This window comes from Scophthalmus maximus, chromosome 22, assembly GCF_022379125.1.
Source record: "Scophthalmus maximus strain ysfricsl-2021 chromosome 22, ASM2237912v1, whole genome shotgun sequence".
NCBI classification, from domain to species: Eukaryota; Metazoa; Chordata; class Actinopteri; order Pleuronectiformes; family Scophthalmidae; genus Scophthalmus; species Scophthalmus maximus.
Genome location: NC_061536.1, coordinates 14,557,783 through 14,582,678, shown reverse-complemented (window position 1 = coordinate 14,582,678; position 24,896 = coordinate 14,557,783). Strand labels below are relative to the sequence as shown.

The 24,896-nt window shown below is 44.0% G+C and overlaps 1 protein-coding gene across 3 annotated transcripts; it reads left to right on the top strand.

Moving 5' to 3' along the window:
- Nucleotides 1-2,267: 2,267 nt before the first annotated feature.
- On the top strand, nt 2,268-22,819 carry LOC118291952 (protein MTSS 1-like). 3 transcript variants are annotated; one of them, XM_035620514.2, is made up of 16 exons: nt 2,268-2,340; nt 2,625-2,741; nt 7,723-7,784; nt 8,026-8,099; nt 15,102-15,186; nt 15,543-15,634; nt 15,739-15,813; nt 15,959-15,970; nt 16,390-16,547; nt 16,643-16,750; nt 17,296-17,393; nt 18,095-18,329; nt 18,512-18,709; nt 19,831-20,001; nt 20,713-20,872; nt 21,326-22,819. In XM_035620514.2, exons 2-16 carry the CDS (start codon nt 2,670-2,672, stop codon nt 21,979-21,981), a joined length of 2,256 nt encoding a protein of 751 aa, XP_035476407.2. In that variant the 5' UTR covers nt 2,268-2,340; nt 2,625-2,669; the 3' UTR covers nt 21,982-22,819. The 3 variants fall into 3 exon arrangements, with proteins under 3 accessions (XP_035476407.2, XP_035476409.2, XP_035476410.2); XM_035620516.2 differs by lacking the exon at nt 2,268-2,340 and having other exon boundaries at nt 2,460-2,741; nt 20,716-20,872; XM_035620517.2 differs by lacking the exons at nt 2,268-2,340; nt 18,512-18,709 and having other exon boundaries at nt 2,461-2,741.
- Nucleotides 22,820-24,896: the final 2,077 nt, after the last annotated feature.

The window sequence follows — 24,896 nt, the reverse complement described above, 5'->3', positions numbered from 1 at the left end:
TTAGCATGCTAACTCTCCAAACTAAGGTGGTGAACATGAAAACACAATAACTGCTAAACAAGTTAGCATGTTAGCTCAGAGCAGGTGTACATAGGTAGCCTACATTAAAGAGCTGCTAGCATAACTGAGACAAGGTGCTAACATGAATCATAAGGAGAATTGAAACACTAGCAGTTTAAAAGCTCAACATTTAGGCCAAGTCCCTATTTTTAAAAGAAAAATTCTATCGATTTTCCTTGTTATTACTTTTAAATATCACATTGGGATGTTGCTCATTTCTTTACTGTTCACTCGAGAAACTTCAGGCCAAACTCTGTCGCAGCTGGTGATCGAAGGTCGTTTTTCAGAAACCTGAGATGACGATAATGTCTGACTAACACAATTCATTTTCCCATTTGAATATCTCTTGACTAGGCATCAATGTGCTGGTGTGACTTGATGACAATGGTCATAAAACAACTTCAGATGCTGTGGTTCATCGTTTGTCTCCTCGCTCTTCCTCCCACGGCCTCCCCCCTCTCCCTGATAGCTGTTATTAGTTTAGTCTTCTGTATTTTGGGGTTGATAATGACACACGGCGAGCTGCCTTGTGTGTGTGTTGTTGTCGCTCCCTGTCATTACGCGGTGGCGTCTCTGTGGTTACGACGACACCGACTGCCAACCTCACCATCTGATCCCAGATCTGCCTTCGGCGAGCGGGTCGGCCCCACTGGCCTCGGTCCAGACCTTAACGCCTCGCCGGGCCCAGAGTCTGCAGGTTGTCCCTGTTTTGCACATGGTTGTTCACCACTTCTCTACGATGGAATAGCATCTTGTTTCTTGTTTACAGGTCCATCTATCTATTCATCTATCCATCAATCTATCCACCCATCCATCTACCTATCTATCTACTTACCTGTCTATCTATCTATCATCCATTTATCTATCTGACTATCTATCTACCTATCTATCTATCTATCTATCATCCATTTATCTATCTATCTATCATCCATTTATCTATCTATCTATCTATCTATCTATCATCCATTTATCTATCTGTCTATCTATCTATCTATCTATCTATCTATCTATCTACCCACCCATCCATCCCTTTTCGGTTTTAGTTTTATGGATATGTTTCCTATTTTCAAATTATTTTTTTAATTATTCATGGTTCAAAAAAATATCCAGTAAAACCTTTGAGATATCGTTGTATCAAAAAAATATTAAAAGAAACAAAAACTTAAATTTCTTTGCATAGAAAATAATTGAACATTTCAAGAGCTTTTTAATTTCTTTACTTTGACGGTCTGGGACAAATAATTAAAATTTGGTTCCAGTGAAATTATTCCTCATGTAGATAAAAGTGGTGAAGCAGGAAGCAGCAGAGTCGTCAGTCTTCAACAGAGACAGTCACTCACTCATTTTCATTCACATAAATATATATATATATATATATATATATATATATATATATATATATAGACACTTATTTATTTAAAACATAACAATAAGGTAAAATATAATACAGATATTAAATAAGTCCTTTCTTCGGGAGGAAGAACTGAAAGGTTTTACTGACTAGATTTGGCCACTAGATGTCGTCCAACTCACATCATTCAAATGTAAAGTCAGTCTGAAACAATCATGTAAATAATCAAAGGAACGCATCGTTTTACTGACGAGAGAAGATATATTTTTTCCCTTTTGTCTGACGATGATCAAACTGTGATGAAGAGGAGCTGAAGTCATGTCATCGATCACACTGAACTGCTCATTGATCGTCATGAGAATTATTGATCATGATGTGGTGAACCTTGTTCTAATAAAAGAATTTATTACTATTGATACACATGAAAAGTCTGGAACAGCGAGAGAAAAAACATGTTATATTGGAGATGTCATTGAGAAAAAACGATTCAACGTATTCAACACGACGTAGAAACATGGAGACTCACACGGAGGTCGGTCCACCTCATGGAACTATATTTAACTCTTATATGAACAGAGTTATGGACAATATGTTCAATTTCTGTGAATCAGTTCGTCTAAATATTACACATTGTAGCTTTCAGTTTGTTAAAACTCTTCATTTAAGGATTTTATGAAACATCAACAGAGTGAATTGGAAATTCACTTCCGGAAACGGAGTCGTTCCAAAAGTGGGCGGGGTCACCGTAGTAGAACGACGACCCGCTTGGTTTTCCAGTGATCTGATTGGTCAGTAGTTGGATCTTTGATCTCTTATCTCTAACTTCCACTGATCCCGTTCAGAATCAGTTACCATGGTGATAAACGCCGGTCGGAGGAGAACCAGCTTCATCGGAGTTTACACCTGAAGTTACCTGGAGAATATACAATGTACAGTAAATTCAACACCACGCGATACACCGACATGTGTGTGTGTGTGTGTGTGATGACGTCAGTGCTCACGTGACTCGGAGCTTCTCGGTGCATCGTGTCAGTGTTTCTTCGGAGCTTCATCCAACATGGGAGGAAACTCAGCGCCTCTGTCCGTCCGCCGGGGAAACCCCGCAGCCAGAGCCTGAGCGGGGTTTCATTCATTATCTGTATTATTGTTCATTTTTATTCTTTTGAATCACACCTTTCGTTCCTCGTCCCGTCGCGTCCTCGATGGACCACAGACCAGAGTGACACCGTCGGTAGTTTCCGTTCACGCGCAGCCGAAGATGGAGACGGTGATGGAGAGGGAGTGCAGCGCGCTGGGGGGTTTGTTCCAGACCGTCATCGGAGACATGAAGGTGACCACACGACGATTATTAATATGAAGATGATTATGATTATCGTTCATCTGATTTGAAAGAATCCATGATGTTGCGCGCATGGACATTGATCATCAGAGCAGCTGCTGCAACACCCTGCAGCTCAGTGGGTCGAATCTGTTGCACAAAGCAGGCGTGTGTGTGTGTGTGTGTGTGTGTGTGTGTGTGAGTGAGGGCTGAATGACAGTGTTACGTCCTCTCCAGGGTTTTTGTGATCAGGTGCAGCCTCCTGCCAGACTATACCCGGGGTTTAAAGTGGGCCAGTCTGTTTTATATCCCGGGTGTAAACCGGACAGCCCAGAACAAACACCTGTCTAGTCCTGGTTCATGTTGAGGTGTAAACTGGTTCATGTTGAGGTATAAACTGGTTCATGTTGAGGTTTAAACTGGTTCATGTTGAGGTTTAAACTGGTTCATGTTGAGGTGTAAACTGGTTCATGTTGAGGTGTAAACTGGTTCATGTTGAGGTGTAAACTGTTTCATGTTGAAATGTTAACTTGTCGAGGTTTAAACTGGTTCATGTCGAGGTTTAAACTGGTTCATGTTGAGGTGTAAACTTTTTGAAGGTTAAACTGGTTCAAGTTGAAATGTAAACTTGTCGAGGTTTAAACTGGTTCATGTCGAGGTTTAAACTGGTTCAAGTTGAAATGTAAACTTGTCGAGGTTTAAACTGGTTCATGTCGAGGTTTAAACTGGTTCATGTTGAGGTTTAAACAGGTTCATGTTGAGGTGTAAACTTTTTGAGGTTTAAACTGGTTCATGTTGAGGTGTAAACTGGTTCATGTTGAGGTTTAAACTGGTTCATGTTGAGGTGTAAACTGGTTCATGTTGAGGTTTAAACTGGTTCATGTTGAGGTGTAAACTGGTTCATGTTGAGGTGTAAACTGGTTCATGTTGAGGTGTAAACTGGTTCATGTTGAGCTTTAAACTGGTCCATGTTGAGGTGTAAACTGGTCCATGTTGAGGTGTAAACTGGTTCATGTTGAGGTGTAAACTGGTCCATGTTGAGGTTTAAACTGGTTCATGTTGAGGTGTAAACTGGTTCATGTTGAGGTGTAAACTGGTTCATGTTGAGGTGTAAACTGGTTCATGTTGAGGTGTAAACTGGTTCATGTTGAGGTTTAAACTGGTTCATGTTGAGGTGTAAACTGGTTCATGTTGAGGTTTAAACTGGTTCATGTTGAGGTGTAAACTGGTTCATGTTGAGGTGTAAACTGGTTCATGTTGAGGTGTAAACTGGTTCATGTTGAAATGTAAACTTGTCGAGGTTTAAACTGGTCCATGTTGAGGTTTAAACTGGTTCATGTTGAGGTGTAAACTGGTTCATGTTGAGGTTTAAACTGGTTCATGTTGAGGTGTAAACTGGTTCATGTTGAGGTTTAAACTGGTTCATGTTGAGGTTTAAACTGGTCCATGTTGAGGTTTAAACTGGTTCATGTTGAGGTTTAAACTCGTTCATGTTGAGGTGTAAACTGGTTCATGTTGAGGTGTAAACTGGTTCATGTTGAGGTTTAAACTGGTTCATGTTGAGGTTTAAACTGGTCCATGTTGAGGTTTAAACTGGTTCATGTTGAGGTGTAAACTGGTTCATGTTGAGGTGTAAACTGGTTCATGTTGAGGTTTAAACTGGTTCATGTTGAGGTTTAAACTGGTTCATGTTGAGGTGTAAACTGGTTCATGTTGAGGTTTAAACTGGTCCATGTTGAGGTGTAAACTGGTTCATGTTGAGGTGTAAACTGGTTCATGTTGAGGTGTAAACTGGTTCATGTTGAGGTTTAAACTGGTCCATGTTGAGGTGTAAACTGGTCCATGTTGAGGTTTAAACTGGTTCATGTTGAGGTGTAAACTGGTTCATGTTGAGGTTTAAACTGGTCCATGTTGAGGTTTAAACTGGTTCAGGTTGAGGTGTAAACTGGTTCATGTTGAGGTTTAAACTGGTTCATGTTGAGGTGTAAACTGGTTCATGTTGAGGTGTAAACTGGTTCATGTTGAGGTTTAAACTGGTTCATGTTGAGGTTTAAACTGGTTCATGTTGAGGTGTAAACTGGTTCATGTTGAGGTTTAAACTGGTTCATGTTGAGGTGTAAACTGGTTCATGTTGAGGTGTAAACTGGTTCATGTTGAGGTTTAAACTGTTTCAAGTTGAAATGTAAACTTGTCAAGGTTTAAACTGGTTCAGGTTCATTGTTCCTTGAATTCTGACCAACAACCAGAACTCGATCAGGTTTCATTTCATTTCATTTGGTTTCTATTTTGACAAAACATCTCTGTCGTCATCAGTGCTTAAAAAAATCGAATGTAAATGAATCACAGCAGCAAAAAACCCAAAGTGAGTCGTTATTTTCATTCATGTTTAATTCAGACGTGAAACTCGCAGACGGTCAAGACGCCGGTTAGTTTGTTTCGTCCGTCAGCGTCGTCGTGTGGGTGGAGACACGTTCCCGTGTCACTGTGTGTTTGTGTTTGTGATCCTCGTGATTCATTATCCAATCACAACGAGAACGTCGTCTTTCAGTCTGTAGAACAAGTGAGAACCCGTTCGGCTTTGGTCCGAGGAACTTCACCCTCGTTGTTCCCTTTGTTTTTATTTTACAGACGGGAACATTTTAAAAAAGGTAGAAGCAGAGAACTGACAGTCGATTTAATCAGCTGAGCTAAATGAATAATCCTGCTCTCTCTCTTTGTGTGTGTGTGTGTGTGTGTGTCAGCTGTTTTTAATTGGTGTGTCGATATCGCCATGGAAACATCACGGGGCCCAGCTGCTGCGTTGGTTTTGGTACCGGGCCAAATGGGTCAGTCAGTCTGTCGTTGAATAATCCGCTGATCACTTCCTGCTCCGCTCTGACGTCAGAAGGTGAAAACATCAGTTTTCATACTTTCATGGTGTCAGATATTCGACACATCGCAGATTTGCAAAGTCACTCGTTTATGAAATGGTACCAGCCGTCGTAACGACGTCTGATTCAATCACCAACTGTTTTGATCATCGATTAATCGGTTCAAGTAGATTATATGGAAAAAAATAAGCAAACTTCTCTGATTTCAGCTTCTTCCACGTGAATATGTTCTGGTTTCTTTGCTCCTCTGTGACACTGAACTGAAGATGTTTGTTGACGTGTTCATCATCTGTTTCTCGTCGTGATCAGTCACTCAATCGGTTTCTAAAATGTCAGAAGATGTGGATTTCTTAGTCTTGGTCTAACGGCACCGTGGTCTTCAAACTGCTTGTCGTGTCTGAGGCCTGAACACAAAGTCTCAACTCTGGATCACGTCTCTCTTCAGCAGCAATGAGCTCACGTGATTCAGTATCAAAAAATGGTCTTAAATGACGATAGTACAGTTTATATCGCGCAACGAGAAAGTAGTTATCACGACACGAACGTCACCATCATTTCCCACCATTTTAGGGACCAAACAACTAATCGATTATTCGGCAGAAATTAAAACCTGAACCGGATTCGAATGTTCGTTCGTTTCTTCACGACACCACGTTAAAGCTCGTCGTCGTCGTCGATCAGACGTGAAGAGGAGAAACAAGCAGACGCCTGCGATCGTTCACAGAGCGGAACACAGACGGAGCGGTGGATTCCTCAAGGACCAGCTGCTGCTGCTGCTGCTGCAGCTTCCGGTTGTTGCCACGGTGACAATTTATGTCCTCAGTGACTGATGGATGCGTCGCCTCGGTGTGTGTGTGTGTGTGTGTGTGTGTGTGTGTGTGTGTGTGTGTGTGTGTGTGTGTGTGTGTGTGTGTGTGTGTGTGTGTGTGTGTGTGTGTGTGTGTGTGTGTGTGTGTGTGTGTGTGTGTGTGTGTGTGTGTGTGTGTGTGTGTGTGTGTGTGTGTGCGCGCGCACAGACACGTGTGACCCCTCCCCACAGATCCGTCTCCGTCTGAAGCCTCTCTGCTGCAGCAGCAGCAGCGTTACCGTAGCAACGGTAGCCAGGCGATGACGCTGGGCATCACTCTCACTAACAGAACAAGGCCGAACACGCCCAGCTGCAGCGGCGGAGCGGAGCGACGGTGACGCTGCAGGGAAAAGGGGCCGACGCCCACAAAGAGCCGAGTGAAGAGGGCGGAGATCAACCACCTGTGACAGGCCCAGTTTCTGAAGAACAGTTCTAATTTTGACGTTGGTTCCGGTGTGTTGGGGACGTGTGGATCTGGGAGATTGATCCGTCTCCTCGTCGCTCGACTTTACGTGTTTTGGCCGCGAGGTCGAACGAGCAAACTTTTTCATGGAGAGGAACAATGTATTGTGTGTGTGTGTTTGTTTTGTGGCTGACGCGCAAAACTGTACGTTCAGTGTGAAGGAGGGTGTGTGTGTGTGTGACAGCTCATCGATCAGTAATCAACTACTAAATGAATCGCAGACTATTTTGATAATCGATTCATCGGTTCAAGTTGTTTTTATGAAAAGTCAAAATCCTCTGATTTCATCTTCTTCCATGTGAATATCTTCTGGTTCTTTGCTCCTCTGTGACAGTGACTGAAGATCTTTGGTGTGTTGACAAAACAAAACATCATGTTGGAGTTTTGGGAAATACGATTAAGATTTTTCACCATTTTAAGAACCAAACAACTGTTCGATGAATCGATTGTGAAAATAGAAAAAATCATTTGCAGCCCTACGCGTTGTTGTTGTTTGTTTTTCTCCAAACTCAGGTCACGTTTGTCCAGTCGTGACTTTTTATCACCACCTACTCTGAGGATATTAAACCAAGCAGGTATTGATTAGATATGATCAATGATCCACAGAAGAGTCCCTGCAGCCTGCGTGAACTATACAGTCTGTTGGATGGATTGTTGGGAGCCGACGCTGACGGAGTCAAACATTTCCGATGAAATATCTCTGACGATTATTTATATATATATATATATAAATATATATGTGTGTAAAATATTGTCCTTTTTTTTCTCAAAGTGGTCGTTATTATAAACCCTTTTGTCTCTGGTTCTGCTCAGGGCAGTTCCCCCGTCTGGGACGACTTCATCAGCAAGGCCAGCAAACTGCAGTCACAGCTCAGGTAACACACACACACACACACACACACACACACAAATCAGATTCATACTGTAAATTACTGCCGACGCTCTTCGGAACATATCACACCTTCCAGAGAATGAATTAAATCGGTTACTTCTTTACTTTCTCTGAATTGTTGTCCCTTTAAAAAACTCGTACTTATTAATCTCTGGTTTGGGTTTAACATATTATTTAGATTCATAACCAAACTTTTATTCTGTGCTGTGTTTTCCTGTTGCCAGGACGACGGTCGTGGCGGTGGCCGCCTTCCTGGACGCCTTTCAGAAAGTGGCCGACCTGGCGACCAGCAGCCGAGGTAGGACGGCGACGCGTCGGTGTGTTCTCCTTCGTCCACCTGTCGATGGACTCGCTTGTGTTTGGAACTTATGATTGGATGAATGAAATAATAACAGGAAGCAGATTCACCATCACTCTGCCAGAGGTTGTTTCCTGATCCAGGTCGGGATCTTTCTTCTGCGAAAGAGCCGGAATCGAACGTTTAAAACACAATATTATTTTAGACTGTAAAATAAAGATGGACGACGTGACGGCTCCAAATCCTCACGATCGCCCCCTGGTGTTTGGCGGCAGTACAGGTCCTAAGCCCCGCCCCCGTCCGTGTTAGCAGACGGGGCCGTGTTAGCAGACATTGTGTCCGTGTCTCTGTTGTTGTTACTGATATTGATTTCTACTTTTCCATTATTGACGAATGATCAGACGCGTGACCGCAGCGTCGATAGAGGGTCACTTCCTGGATTGATTAGATGAAGCAGGAAGTGTGTCTGCGTGTGTTTGTTTTCACATCGTAACATGGGTACAGTGATGTGTGTGTGTGTGTGTGTGTGTGTGTGTGTGTGTGTGTGTGTGTGTGTGTGTGTGTGTGTGTGTGTGTGTGTGTGTGTGTGTGTGTGTGTGTGTTGGATGTAGGTCGACTTACTGTTGAGGCGACTCGCTGTCACAGTGACAACGTGGTCCGAGGAGACGATTGGTCACCGCAGCTTTGATTCTAGGGCTGTAGGTCACCGCCGCACTGCAATGGACTCGTGTGTGTGTGTGTGTGTGTGTGTGTGTGTGTGTGTAGAACTATTGGTTTCTCTCCCACTGTTGGGACAATTAGAACCACACCTCAACATGTCCGACCTCCTCCTCCTCCTCCTCCTCATCCTCCTCCTCTTCCTCCTCCTCCTCCTCCTCCTCCTCATCCACCTCCTCCTCCTCCTCTTTCTCCTCCTCCTCTTCCTCATCCTCCTCCTCATCCTCCTCCTCTTCCTCCTCCTCCTCATCCACCTCCTCCTCCTCTTCCTCCTCATCCTCCTCCTCCTCCTCCTCCTCTTCCTCATCCTCCTCCTCCTCTTCCACTTCCTCCTCATCCTCCTCCTCTTTCTCCTCATCCTCCTCCTCTTCCTCCTCCTCTTCCTCCTCCTCCTCACGTCTCTGCAAACCAAACACTTGCTGATTCTTAGTGCATCTTGTTTTTTAAACAATATTTTTATTTACATAATATAACACAACAAAAAGAAAAGAAAAAGGTTTCGCTGATTTGGACGTGATATCGGCGGAGGAGGAGGAGGATGCGTGAAGAAGGGTGGGAAGAGAAATGTGGGAAATATTTGGACCAAAATAGATAAAATGTCAGATTAGAATAAAAAGATGAATAAGAGATGATGATGATGATGATGTCGTCTGTGGAGAAAGGAAGAGGAGGCTGGTGAAAGAGAGAAAGGGAAGAGGAGAGAGAGGAGGGCAGCTGGTGATGGGGGGGGGGGGGGGGGGGGGGGGCTGTCATGTCCAGTCGGCTGCTCCTGTTGCTCATGGCAACAAGATGTAAATCACTGCAGGATCCAGAACCAGAGTCGATAGATTGAATCTGTTTCCACCATCTTAGATAAAAATCCACCAAAACATTTTTTTTCTTTTGTCATGAGCTTCTACAGACGTTATATATTTTAACAGTTTAATAATAATAAAAATTATAATAATAAAAATTTTGATACATCAGAATATTGAGCTGTTCCTCGTCCCTCGCTCTTCCCTCCCCCGACGAGGCCGACGCCCCCACCCAGAGTGGCCCCGCCCCTCACCGGAGTCTGCTCCTGTCACATGTGACCAATTTATCAGGAAGTAACGTGACGTGTTGATTGTGTTGAGATCCATGATCGATTAATGATTTGGGGGCCGATATTATTTTTATTATTATTTATTATATGAAAAATCTGTAAAATAAAAGTTTTTATATAAGATACCGGATCGATCAATCCCAATTATGAATCTGTTGCTCGACTTGTTTCGTCTCGAGTGCCGTTGTAGTTTTTTAAAGAATTAATAAACTAAATGTGTAAAAGTTTCTTCATATCACGACTTTCTGACCTTTCACCTGTTACAACGTTTACGTCAGATTATATTTGCATTTTATTTTTGTTTCCTCTTCGGCTGCGGAAGCGTCGACGGTCGGAGCAGATGCAAGTGTGTGTGTGTGTGTGTGCGTGAGGCGGGTGACGCTATGTCACACACACACACACACAGCGTGGAGATGAAGCACAGCGGGCTTCCTCTCTCTCTCTACTTGCATCTTTTTAATGTGTGTGTGTGTGTGTGTGTGCGCGCGCGCGTGCTGGTCCGTGGTTGCCACGGCAACCTGCTGCCAGTGGAGGGATTTAATTTGTTCTTAAAGGGCCGGCCACTTTGATGGGGCCGCGTCAACATGTCGACACCCGGTAACTGGGAGCGGACAGAAGAGGATGAGGAGGTGGTGAAATGGAGAGAAGAAAAATAGGAAGAGGAGGAGCTGAGAAAATGAGGTGTAACCAAATATGAGTCACCAAATACTACGTTACCCATGAGCCTCGGCAGCTGCCGCGAGTTATCCATCATTTTTCAATTGATCCAGATTTGATCCAAACAAGATTTTTTGGGAATTCCTGATTCCAGCACATGGTGGATGGGATGTTTGTGACCCCAGTGCATTCTGGGACCTGTAGTTTACTTCCCCACCTGCTAAGTGTTACGTCTCCACGTGGCCCCTCTCTCGTGATTATCACGATGTCTCAGGAACGAAACATTTGGCACCGACGTCGTCGGGTGGGTGAACTGGTGGTCAAAGGTCAAAGGTCAACTCAACTGTGACCTCATAATGTCACATAAATACATAAGTGTGTGTGTGTGTGTGTGTGTGTGTTAGTCACACAGATGGCCTCCTTTGGCAGGTTGTCATTTAGTGATGTCACCTCAGGCGCAGGTGAGTGATGTCATATCTGCAGTGTCCACACGCACGCCAGCAGGTTTTTTTGGGGGGTGGGGGATATATTTCCTCAAGGTCGGACGGAGGCGCAGCGTCCGAAACACAAACTTCTGACTCGCCAAAACCACTTTGCATTGTGGGTAATGTAGGCAACTTCCTGCTGCTCTGAAATGACATCATATATCGCAGGTGAAATATTCTTAACGTAAAATAAGTTTCCTCATTTCACTGATGACGTCACAGGAGCCTCGTGGTTCATCGGTGGGACGATGCTCCACACTGAGCTGGAAACTAAAACCAGACCCTTTTGTTCATTTTGCCTTTAAACAGAAAAAGTAAACCAGAGTGAGAGTAGTTGTTTTTCTACTGTACTGAAGCTGCTCAGGAACAAACCTGCTGTCAGCCTGAGGTGTGTTTGAATTATTAACCAGCGCAGCCCAGCGGGGGGGGTGGGTGTGTGTGTGTGTGTGTGTGTGTGTGTGTGTCCAGGGAGTGACGGGAGGATCAAAGTGTGTCTGGTTCAACAGCCAATCAGAGAAGAGAGAGACCTGCCCGAACAGGCTTTAGACACACACACACACACACACACACACACACAGACCTCCCACACAGCTGTCATCACGTTACAGATTCATGTCAGTGTGATTCTGTGATGTTCGTCCATCAGCAAAAAAATTTGAGATTCAAAGTTTTTGGGGAGAAACATCATCAAATCTGAGAATTTCACCACCCAGAGGAGAGAAGAGTGTGTGTGTGTGTGTGTGTCTGTGTGTGTGTGTGAGGGAGGGAGGGAGGGAGTAACCAGGCGGAGTGTGAAAGGCTCGAACGCTGCTCCTGTTTCCTCAGATGAGGAGAATGAGAATGTAAAACCTCCAGGATGTGATCAGAGAGGAAACATGTTCCCAGGAATATCTGCTTATTTAAAGAATCCACCACCAGCCCTCCTACACACACACACACACACACACACACACACACACACACACACACACACACACACACACACACACACTCCTGCAGAAGGCATCCTAAGACCGGGCCAGGGGGGAGCGGTCTTAGTGTGTGTGTGTGTGTGTGTGTGTGTGTGTGTGTGTGTGTGTGTGTGTGTGTGTGTGTGTGTGTGTGTGTGTGTGTGTGTGTGTGTGTGTGTGTGTGTGTGTGTGTGTGTGTGTGTGTGTGTGTGTGTGTCTTCAGCTGCTCCGGTTCCTCGCGGGAATGTGACCATCGAGTTCACATCCCAGTCGGTCGGAGGAAAAATTCCAGTCTCAAGATTCCAGGTCAGCAACTCTCCGCTGTCCTCCGGTTACCACGACGGGCGCAGTCCGATCCGCTCCACTGTCCCGTTGTCGTGTTCCATTCTGTCATTTCAATGTTGACATGCAGAGGATCAGAGGAGAAACACTCGATGTCGCCAGCTGAGGGGCGGCACGGGGGCGTAGTGGTCTGCACCTTCGCCTCACAGCGAGAAGGTTCTGGGTTCGAGTCCTGGTTCAAACCAACCAGGGCCTTTCTGTGTGGAGTTTGCATGTTCTCCCCGTGTGTGCGTGGGTTCTCTCAGGTTCTCCATCTTCCTCCCACAGTCCAGAGACATGAGAATGGGGTCAGGTTCATTGAGACTCTGAAGTGACCGTAGGTGTGAATGTGAGAGTGAGTGGTTGTCCGTCTCTGTGTGTGGCCCTGTGATAGGCTGGGACCTGTCCAGGGTGAACCCCGCCTCTCGCCCAATGCCACGTGTTTGGATGTGTTTAAAAAGTGTTGAGACGAGGGGGCCGACACCACAGACGGTGAAAACCCTCCAAGTGGATGAAGCCTGGGAGGTGTTCGTGACACCGAGTATGGAAACTGTCGACTGCTGACGGAACGTAAACAACGGTCCAAAAAATATCAGGGGAAGCTGGACCACGGACGCACAATGAACTCTGATGGGCTCTCGTCCTTCCACCGAATTCCGTAGAAAAACCCGTTCAGTAGTTTTTTGCGGGGGTGAAAACGTAACCTCCACGTCGACATCGAAACCTTCCTGTGTCACGACTCCGGCTCAGAAACTGGAGCTTTAAATCGAAAACAAAGGTCTGAAAATTAAAACCTGGCACATTTACATTAATGAGTTGGACTTCAGAGCGTCTCGTCCTCTTCCCTCGGGCTCACACAGACTCCCACAGTTTCATTGGTCAACTCATCCGATTGACCGACTCGTCCCTGTCGACCCAGTTCTCCGGGCCGGAGCAGCGTCTCCTGTCTGGAGCTCGAACGGCCTCGAGGCTCCGGAGCAGCTCGACCGCACGCGACGGGTTCAAACAGCCGGCGTGCGAGTAGTCGAACCCGGGGAATATTTCGTGGAGCGTTCGGAGCTCATCCCTGCTCCTGGAAGAATAGAAATGTAGAATGTAGCACTTGAAAAGTATCGTGAAGTTCCTCATGTGGCTTGTGGCTCTTGACGTCAGTTTGTTAACAGTTAATATTATTAGCGCTGGAATAAAAAATCCTGTGGTCGAAGGGAATTATTTTCGAACTCCTGCAGCGACGTTCCGTAAGAAAAAACAGGATCCAGGAAGTTGAAGGAACTGAGGCGTCTGAGGAAACGCTGAGCGTCTGAATCGTGAAGATAAATCTGGGAAAATAATGTCCTCTTGGGGAGAAAATCTGATTTTCACTTCCCATGATCCTTTGCAGCAGAGCGTCGGTGAGGCATTCGGATCCTTGGAAAAAGAATAATTCCCAGAATTCACCATGATGATGATTTTCCAGAGTCACCCATTTGTGATATTATCAGACGCTGGTCACAGGAACTTTTTAAAGGGTCGAGTCCTCGAACAGCGTCAGTCATAGAGTCCAATGATCGATATGATCGATACGAGTAGCGATAGTTATTATTACTATATTATATTATATTGGATTCTTTGGTGCATTAAGGAAAAAGAAAAGAGAAGAGGGAAGTGGAGACACAGGGTGTGACAGATGTACCAGAGAGGAGGAGGAGGAGGAGGAAGGTGTCAGTGGTGCAATGCAGTGCTCTCTACCCCACCCCTGACACACACACACACACACACACACACACACTCAACTGTACTCGTGAGGACGCTGCACAGACACAGGACAGTGTGCTGCACTGAACAGTCACCGTGACGGCGCCTTAATTAAAGATGGTACAAAATTCAAAAACATCCGCTTTACGATGGGTAATTCTTTTCTGTAAAGGGAGCTCCGTCTCTGGTACAGAGGCTCCGCCCACCAGGCCCGACTCCGCCCGGCCGGGCCTCTGACCCCTGAGTGTAATGTGGAGGAGAAGCAAAACAAAATGGTGGAGAGAAGATCTCGTCTCAGACGTGGATCTTCTTGTTCTGTCTGGTTCCGTTCTGAGTTTACTCGTCAGACATATTGAAAGGCTCCTTGTGACTTTGATCCAATTCTCACTTTGTGGTCAGGATCAAGTCGCCACGTTGTTTTCTCCTCGTCAGCAGGATTATACAAAATGTAGAGAAGTGATTTCCACAGAACCTGGTGGAGAGATGGACCAAGAAAGAATATCCATAAAGTTGTGTTCCGATTAAAGGGACGGATCAAACGTTTTCTTCAACACTTTGTGATTTAGTTTCTCATCAGTTGTCTCAGGACGACATGTTTGGATCGTGAGCTAATAAGCAGATTTATTATATTTATGGTTTCCAGATAAAAAAAATCTTGTTTTTCTGTAATTAAAAAAAGGTAGAAACTCGCGTGTCGGAATGTTTGTCCTCGGCAGAGTGATGATGATGATGATGATGTCACTTCCTGCGTGTTCGACCATATGTTTAAATAATGATGTCACACCTGAGTGAAAGGATCTAATGTCATGAATACGTTTCTCGATCTTACTGACGTTCACATAGCCTCATGAACCTGAATCGTAATACATGTATTAGATGAATGTGTGTTTTCAAATATCTGTGTGTGTGTGTGTGTGTGTGTGTGTGTGTGTGTGTGTGTGTGTGTGTGTGTGTGTGTGTGTGTGTGTGTGTGTGTGTGTGTGTGTGTGTGTGTGTGTGTGTGTGTGTGTGTGTGTGTGTGTGTGTGTGTGTGTGTGTGTGTGTGTGTCGTCAGGGGGGACGAGGGACATCGGTTCAGCTCTCACCAGGATGTGCATGAGGCACCGAAGCATCGAGGCCAAACTCCGCCAGTTCTCCATGTGAGTAGATCTGTGTGTGTGTGTGTGTGTGTGTGTGTGTGTGTGTGTGTGTGTGTGTGTGTGTGTGTGTGTGTGTGTGTGTGTGTGTGTGTGTGTGTGTGTGTGTGTGTGTGTGTGTGTGTGTGTGTGTGTGTGTGTGTGTGTGTGTGTGTGTGTGTGTGTGTGTGTGTGTGTGTGTGATGAACAGGTGTAGCATCCAACTCCATGGCAACATGCCCCTCCTCCTCCTCCATCTTGCTCTCCTCTCCCTCCTCAATACCTCTGACTATATTACTATGAAACATTCATCCAGATGAATTTTATTATTATAACAATAATAATTATTATTGTTATTTTGTATGTGCGTGTGTTTGCAGGGTGTTCCTGGACTGTCTGATCAACCCTCTACAGGAGCAGATGGAGGAGTGGAAGAGAGTCGCCAACACTCTGGACAAAGACCACGCCAAAGGTACACGCACACACACACACACACACACACACACACACACACAGTAACACACACACACACACACCTACACACACACACCTACATGTGTTTGTTTCCCTCCTCAGACTATAAAAAGGCGCGACAGGAGATCAAGAAGAGATCGTCCGACACGCTGAAGCTGCAGAAGAAAGCAAAGAAAGGTTTGTGATCAGATAAAGTTCTGGTTCCATAATTAGATATTGATATTTGTTATCGGATCAATTATAAAAGATCTTTTTCTTCCTTTTGATTCCAACCCACTGCCTCATGTTCCTCTGGTGTCCCATCATGCTCTGCTCCGCGCAGCGGATGTGTTTGGTAAGTTTACACCGCAACAGATCTCCATCTCGCCATGTTCCAGAAAGTGTGTGTGTGTGTGTGTTATCATTATTGAAATGTGCACGACATCACTGGTCACATCACGTCATACGACCGGGAATCGTTTTCTAATGGATGAAATCTTTTAGAGCGTCTTTCAGACCCCTTCTTTGTCGACCTTGACCTTTGACCTTGGACCGAGCCGCTCCAAAAGTGAATCATCTGGAGGAAAAACTCCGGAGTAACGTTCCCACCACGTTCGGTGTAAATCCGTAAACGTGTTGTTGCTTTATTCCGTTGACACATTGTCAAACGCTGCGTTCCGTGATTTTTTTCCCTCGGGGGCGTTAAAGTTGCAATTGGCGACTCGGAGGGTTTAGTGTTCGTGTAGTTATAAGTGTGTGTGTGTGTGTGTCCAGGCCGCGGCGACCTCCAGCCGCAGCTGGACACCGCCATGCAGGACGTCAGCGACAAGTACCTGCTGCTGGAGGAGACGGAGAAGGCGGCGGTGAGGAAGGCGCTGGTGGAGGAGCGGAGTCGCTTCTGCTGCTTCGTCTCCATGTTGAGACCCGTCGTGGTCAGTGACGCGTCCAAAACAGATAATTATGCATAAACATATATATATATATACTCGACGCTCACCTGGTGTGTGTGTGTGTGTGTGTGTGTCAGGAGGAGGAGATGTCCATGCTGGGGGAGGTCACTCATCTGCGGACGCTGACGGACGACTTGAAGATTTTGACCATGGACCCGCACAAGCTGCCGGCGTCCAGCGAGCAGGTACGACCACAAACGTCACACGACGCCACGGCTCCGTTCGTACGGTTATCTGTATTCGCTCCTGGCAGACGAATGTAGAATATAGAATATAGAATGTATCAACAAAACAATACACCAAGATAAAGACTGAGAACTCTCACGTCACAGTGACATTTATCGACTTCTGATGATTATTTTAATCATTTTCTTGATTGTTTTGTCTCGAAATGTTAGAAATCAGTTAAAAAGTTATAAAGTTTACGATCATGTGACAAACTAAAGCAGCGAATCCTCTTGTTTCAGATGTTGGAACCAGCAAATATTAAATTTTTTCCCCTTGAAAACCATTAATCAATCATTAAAACAGTAACTATATATTTTTCCCTCTCAATCAACTGATTGATTGATTGAACACTCGTTACGTTGCTATGTTTAAGTTGCCAGACTTGCGATTCAGACGCTTGTGAAGGAGCCTCATTACCCAGAGTTCATAGTAGCTGATTCTATTCTGTACTTCTGTTCAAATCATTCGTTTCTGACGACGCCGTCTCTCGTCTTGACACCAGGTGATCGTGGACCTGAAGGGCTCCGAGTGCACCTGGTCCTACCAGACTCCGCCCTCATCGCCGAGCACCACCGTATCCAGGAAGTCCAGCATGTGCAGGTTGGTTGGTTGTTGTCCCTCCTGTGACTCGCTCCGCCCCCCTGTGGCGCAGGCCTGGAACTGCAGCTTCTCAATGAGCAAGCGTACAAATCAGTGAATCAGTGTCGAACTGAATCTGGAATCTTAATTCTGAATTCTGTTTTATTAATGTTTCAAGGGGAAGGAAGAGATGCAGCTCGTTCATTTACTTTTTTAAAGGACACATTGTTGGGATTCTTCTAGAAGTCGTCTGGACTGTTGACCCAGTTCCCCCTAAATGTATTTATAATAATATAATTATTCTTCAGATTTAAACAGATTCAGGCTGAAAAATTATAATAGCATAAATATTGATGAATATTCTGGAGGCTTGTCCGACGTATTTTCTTTTTATTAAAAAAAGGTTTCTTGATCTTCATCGAAAACGTCTCTAACGTTCGACATTCCCCATAACTTGAGATATGTTTCAGCAGATTTGAAGAAACGTTTTTCGATGTTTCTTGCCGATGGTTGGACGAGAGAAGTCTGACGTCACCTCGCGTCCTGTTAGCTTAGCTTACAATTAAGTGTGGTATCAGCTGTGTGTGATGGTTTTACCTGTTGTGACGTTCTGGATTATCTCTTCTGACCTCTGTAAAGTCAGGCTGCTGATTCCAGCCTTTATGCTAAGCTAACTTCTCTCTCGCTAACGCCCCGCCCTCTTCTCCTGTCCGCCCCCGCAGCAGCCTGAACAGCGTGAACAGCAGCGACTCTCGCTCCAGCGGCTCACACTGCCACTCGCCCACCTCCGCCTCACACTTCCGGTACCGCGCCTCCTCCTCGTCCTCGTCCTCGGTGGCGCTGCCGCAGCAGACGCCCGCCCGCCTCTCGTCCGTCTCCTCCCACGACTCGGGCTTCGTCTCCCAGGATGCATTCCAGTCCAAGTCGCCTTCGCCCATGCCCCCGGAAACGCCGCAGGTGAGGGAAGGAGCGGAGGATGAATATCGCTGAGGTTGACGCAGCGTTCAGACACTTATGTTGTGGAAAATGTTGCATGTTTAATTCTGTGCATTATGTTGTTTTTTTCCACATCCTCAGTCATTAACCATCATGTTGAATTACCATATATGGTTTCTCCTCCTTCATTCATTCACCTTCAGTTGTGGAATGTTTGTGAGCATCACACTGCCCCCTCTCAGCACGGAGCGGTACTGCAGCTCCAGGACACCCACCTCCACCCTTCATACTCCACCTCCTTCTCCCCCATCTCCTCGCCCTCCTCCTCGTCCGTTTCTCCCACGTGGCCGTGGCCTCGTTCAGACTACGGTCAGACTACTGGAACGGTCCCGTCGTGGAAGGTTTGATCCCCGATGTCGTCGTCCTCCTCTTCCCTTCACATTATCCTTCTTTCATCTCACTCCTCTTTCTTTTTTATTTAGCTTTGTTCCTCACGTCCCTTTTCTTGTTTTTTAAGCAGCGGCTTGGTTTCTGCTTTTGAATTAATTTTTTTTTCCTTTTCGTCCGTCAGCTTCATAATATCTCTGTTCATATTTCCTTGCTTCTGCCTCAACCAGCTCTCTACTGCAACGACACCAATCTTAAATCATGAGTTTTCTTGTCATTTTATTTTTGGTAATATTGTGGTCATGTTTCAGCTGCTGTTCAGATTCACTGATGAACTTAACTGATTCATTATTCAATTAATAGAATCCTAATTTTAATTTTCATCTGCTGCTACGAGTGTCGCTCACATTTAAACACATTTGATTCCGTTTGATCTGGATTTTTTATTTGGATCTGCACCAAATTGCACAAGATCGTAAAAAATAAGACTACTGAATATTTCTGATTGTTTTCATCAAGATCTATGAATTAACCGCTGGGAAAATGGTGAAAATGTAAAAACAAAAAGAACAACAAACAAACAAACAAACGTATTGTTAAACAAAGGGATCCAATTAAAAATCCTGGCTCAGCCCCTTTGTCTGGATCTGCCCCAAAATTTTATGGATTCTTTCTTTTGGCCCGTGTCCCAACTTCCCATCAAGTTCACTGTAAAACTGTTTAGGAGTTCTTGTGTAACCCTGATGACAAACAAACAGGCAGAGGTATATAAATCAAAAATGTATGAAATCCCAAATATTTGCTGGTTAGAACGTCATCATGCAATAACATCAAACATTTGTTTAAACTGCATCAATTTGATATAGTTTTTATTAATAATATTTAGAATGAGTTCATTTTTAAATTGTATAAAATAAATTAATAATCGAAAATTTGGGAAAATCGATCAATAAATGGATCAGTATTGAAAAAAGTTCACAACTACATTAATTTGATGTTATTCACAAACCATATTGTTGTATTTTTTTAGAACAAAAGAAATAAAATTCAATAAAATATTACAAAACATTAACTGTTTAACTGTTAAAATTCAATCCTGACCAGTTGTTCAGAGTCTGTCGCTGTTTCCGAGCAGGACTGGTCCAAACCGGGTCCGTACGACCTGCCGGTGGTCAACACCCTGAAGAGGAGCAGGGACCGGAGAGAGACTACAGATCCCAGCAGCCACCACGGCGCTGATGTCACCACACCGGGGGAGGAGCCACAGGGGCTTCGAGGAAGCAGCCACTCCCTGATGTCCCCCAAGGTCGGAAACTTGATTTGTATTTGGTTGATGTTGTTTGTATTTTCTAAATTTAACTTCTATATAATTGGTTGTGTTTGTTTTATTTTTTTATTATATGTATTTATAATAAAGTTCATATCAAGACTCAATTAAATTTCTTTGTCTTTAGAGAGTTTGACAGCGACATCCGAGTAATAATTGTCAATTTTTTTATTTTAACATATTGGCCGATATATTTCGGTAAAGAAACTATTTTACTCCCAATATGTTTTTAAACTCTTCCTTGTAAGGTGACGAGTGTTCAAAAAGTCGCCTAAAAATAAAATGCATTGTTATTATTATCAGTATCGGCGATGATTCATAACCACGACACTAACCACAAAATATTTTAAATAGAAGATTTGGAAATATGAGATGAATGATCTTGTTTTAACATATATTTAGTTGTTTCTCTTATACATCTTGCTATATGGATGGATCATTTTAAAATTCAGTGTGTATTTCTTCTATTTTAGCTTTTTCTTTTTTGCAGTGTCCGGCCCTGAAGGACATTATTATTATTATTATTTTCTCTTATCGCAGAAATTATAAATTGCCGTCATGCGATTCTTTGGTATTTCTGAGTTCTTATTTTTTATGTATTTCCTCACGGGACCCACCTGACTCCTGCTGTAGACGAACTGATCAAACACTGATTAATAATGTGTGTGTGTATCTGTGTGTCGTGTCCAGCAGGAGGAGCGGGAGGCCCACGAGGAGCTGGCCCGAGTCCTGGCCCGAGGCCTCCGGCTGGACATCCATGGCTCCAGCAGAGACTCGCTGCAGGGCTCGAGCGGCTACAGCAGCCAGACCAACACGCCCTGCTGCTCCGAGGACACCATCCCCTCACAAGGTACACACACACACACACGTCATTCATTACATATTAGAATCAATCTGCTAAATCACACCGACGCAGATGGCAGTAAACCTCGAGTATTATCTCAAACCTGATATTTTCTTTGAGTATGTTGATTGTCTTTTTTTGTTTAAAGTAATTTTAAGTCTGTATTCAAGTTTTCCAGAAACAACTCATGAAAATATTTGTTTTAATTTCATTTAAGCTTTGTCTTAAAGTTAGCTTTATCTATGCCGACGATATGTTACTTTATTTCACCAATATTTAAAATCTGTGTTCAAAGATTCACTCACAGGTCAATTCAAAATACATTCACTCATCTTTTGTTCACAACTTATTCCGACTAAATTCATTACACCACTGCAAATTGGAAATTTGTCCCACAAGTGTTTTTTTCATCTGCCATTACATTTGCATTTGTATAAAATAGTTTTCTTTTCGCTACAGTGTCAGACTGTGACTACTACACGGTTGGAGCAGATCAGGAGAACGAGCAGCAGCAGTCGGACTTCGATAAATCCTCCACCATCCCCAGAAACAGTGACATCAGTCAGTCCTACCGCCGCATGTTCCAGTCCAAACGCCCCGCGTCCACCGCCGGCCTGCCCTCCAACCCCTCGGCCGTGATCACCCCGGGAGTGGCCACCATTCGACGGACGCCGTCCTCCAAACCCAACCTGCGGCGACCGTCCGGAGGCCTCAACCTGGGCCCCATCCCCATCAAGCCCCCCATGATCCCCGTCAAGACCCCAACAGTGCCCGAGCATCCTGGTTTCCCCTGCAGGGCGGCGTCCGAGGACGGAAACGCGCCGCGGACGCCGCTCAGTCCCCCGACCACACCTTTGTCACCGGGCAACAGTGGGCCGTTTTCGCCAACGACCAGCTTCTACGACACCCGGCTCCTGTGCAAGCGGTCCGATCCTCCGACCCCACCACCACCGCAGCCCGGCGGGCGGGTGTCGGAGTGGGAGCGCCAGCCTCTTCCTGAGCTCCTGGAGGAGTCGGAATACGGCGAGGTGGAGGACTTTCTGGTGGCAATCCGACGAGGTGTGAAACTCAAGAAGACGACCACCGATGACCGATCGGCGCCATGTATTTACTGAGAGACAGGTCGGTTTGACTCGGGGCCATTTTGCGTTCCTGACTGGATTTTAGTAAATCTACTATTGAAGGGGCACAAAATGGTTCCTGCGGAGTAAATGCAAAAAGGAACCATGACGTCATATGGTTGTCAAGAACAAGAACAAGAGGAAGTTGCCCAGGGACTCTGATCAGGGATCGGTTTGAAAATATCCCTGAACCCAATGTTTAGAATATTTTATTTTCGGTGTTTTGAGGACGTTTCAACAATATCATGTTTATATTTAAAGGTAAAAACTGCACCTTTTTCTATCTGGCGATAAAGTAATGATTCATTGAATGATGGTCAGACAGTGCACACGTTCAGGCCAAGAATTTCTCCAGTTTCTCCGTGAGTTCACTTCTGGGAATACTGATGCTGATCCCAGATCATTTCCTCAGGGCAACTTCAGTACGTAAGAGAAAAGGGGGGAAGGTCGACCTTGTCCGTCACAAGTGACGTGTACGAGGTCGTTCTTGTAGCTGAACCGACTGAAGCGAAACTAAATTTTAATGTGGGTAATAATGATGGTAGATGAAGTAGAAAAAAAATCTCTAAAAGGAGATAAAACATGAACCAGAAGGAGGACGGAATATTTTCAAAAAGATCAAAACATTATTTGTAAATACATATTTATAATTTGATGTGTTTGTATGTTTTGCTCCCTTTACCCCCATAGTCTCCACAAAAAGGTGCCAAAAGCCCGTGTGCTGAATTTAACTTGAAATATTCTTTATTTAAAATCAAAATAATGCTGGATTTTTTTCTTCTATAAAACCATAGATGGGGTGTTTGACGGAGAATAAAGACGAGCTAATGAACTGAGAGTATTTGTATATGTAGCGTTAGCATACTGAAGAGCGGCATGGAACTAAGGATCTTTGTTGTTGCAGCCATTGACACCACACGTACAGTAGATTGACCGGCTTGTTCTTAAAAGTTTGCCCCAGTATAAACAATCACAGTGGCTCACAGTGGGTGTGAACTGTGGACGTCTACATCTTACTTGATTTTATGTCTGTTTAGCTGGACAAAACAGAAAATCAAAGATATGGAAGGGAGGGTTTGATAGTGGGTCCTTTTTTTTTTTACATTCAGCATTTCATGCAAAGCACTTCTGAAGGTTTAAAAACAACAATTCAAAAAAAAAAGTAGTATTCAAGTATTCAGCTCTTATGCCATGTTCACACCGAATGCCAAGCGAATGTTCACGTCGCGTTACAGGATCGTTTGGGCTTATTCGAGCGAATAAAGACGACCCGCGAATATTCGTCAGCGCGTTGCGAAACCTATACCACCAGTTTTGTACAGAGTGTGTTAGCGTACACCTAAAAGTCCATGGTAGTGATAGAAACCGTTGCTACAGGTTCCTCGTTACTACTTAGCCGTAGTAATCGGAGTGATGTGGATTGTTGTAGTGGAGCCTGTGATAAGTGGGCAAAGATGTACACGGTTATGGATTTTGTAGTACTTGAACTATTTTTGTGAAGCTACAACTTTAGTATTGGGACAGTATACTACAGTTACAGTATTTTCATTCAGTCATTTAATTCCATGATTTCGCTATCGTGTCCAATAGTGCCTCCAAATCTACTTAAACAAAGTTAAATTTTTTTCCTTATTTTTAAGTATTATTAATTGTCATTTCTTTATGGTTTAACCAAATCTGTCTCACAAGACCACCAATTGAAAAACAGTTAAGAGAAAACTAAAACGGGGTCAATATTTACATTCTGACATTTTTTAAATAATTATCAAAGCTAAAATTCTAAGTTCTAAAACATGTAAAAATGTATAATAATGTGGGAAAATATCTGTCGGCATATGAATATCATTGATTAAACTTCAGACTCTAATAATGCACTCACAAGATAAATCTGCCCATTTAAACAAATATTTTTGACCATAAGTTTGCATGGCAAAAAAAAAAGAAAAAAGGAAATCAAGAAACTGTTAGTTCACTGTCCCTGTAAAATTGAGACTGATCCAAATAGAAGAATTGGTAATAAACATATCCTGAATTGTAACTAGTCTGGAATTTAGCAGTTTAGCACATTTTGTCCTACGTAGCCTTCGAACATCAAGCTTAACGTAAAGTGTTGTCAGGTGGTTCAATACACTCTGGCAGCCATGTTGGAGGTCCTTGGCTCTTGGACTGCAACAATTATAGCTTATTATTCCTAAATTTGCAATTTGGTCACCTCAAAATTCAAAAGGCCAAGTTTTATGTTGTTAGCTAGCTAACATGTTAGCTAAAAATCAAATAGCTTGAATTAACAATTTTGTTCACTAGCTACGAACAGCTGGTTGGAAAACCCCTAACTCAAGTTTGATATTTTCATAGTTTGTCCGCTAATTAGTTGTTGAAGTACATCGTGTGTAAATGTGTGTACTCCGGACACTAGCTAAAGTTCTCAAGTAGGAGCTAGAAAAGTACACGACAAATCTGATTCGTCAGATGTCGTCTGTTCATTTCATTATGTCGCTGATCAGCTTTTTTTTTTTAGATCCTTCCCAAACAAGCCTTTGAAGCCAGACCTCCATGATGGCGCCAGATGAGGCTCACGCGTACTTAACCAAACTGAAGATCCACTATTTGCTGTAACTATTAGCTACAGACTGTTACAACAGACCACAAGTAGGCTCCGCTGCTGTGTGCTAATATTCACGTGTAAGTGCAACAAATGTATAATAAACCTGTGATAGCTTGTAGGCTTATTACTAAATGTCAAATAGCCTGATGAGGCTGAAATATTGAACTTGTGTTAGCAGGTGATTAGCGTAACAAGCCGAAATACACAAAACTCCCCCCTGTTGCTACTTAGATACTAGTCACCACAAGTCAAATTATTTATATATATTTATTCAAATTGAGTATTACAATTCGTTTTAGTCGTC

Bases quoted from the DNA above. Each gene is read 5' to 3' on its own strand.
- LOC118291952 (XM_035620514.2), top strand. From the start codon at position 2,670: ATGGAGACGGTGATGGAGAGGGAGTGCAGCGCGCTGGGGGGTTTGTTC. The intron at 16,751-17,295 runs GTACGACCACAA...TCTTGACACCAG, and splicing joins TGCCGGCGTCCAGCGAGCAG to GTGATCGTGGACCTGAAGGG. The intron at 20,873-21,325 runs GTACACACACAC...TTTTCGCTACAG, and splicing joins GGACACCATCCCCTCACAAG to TGTCAGACTGTGACTACTAC.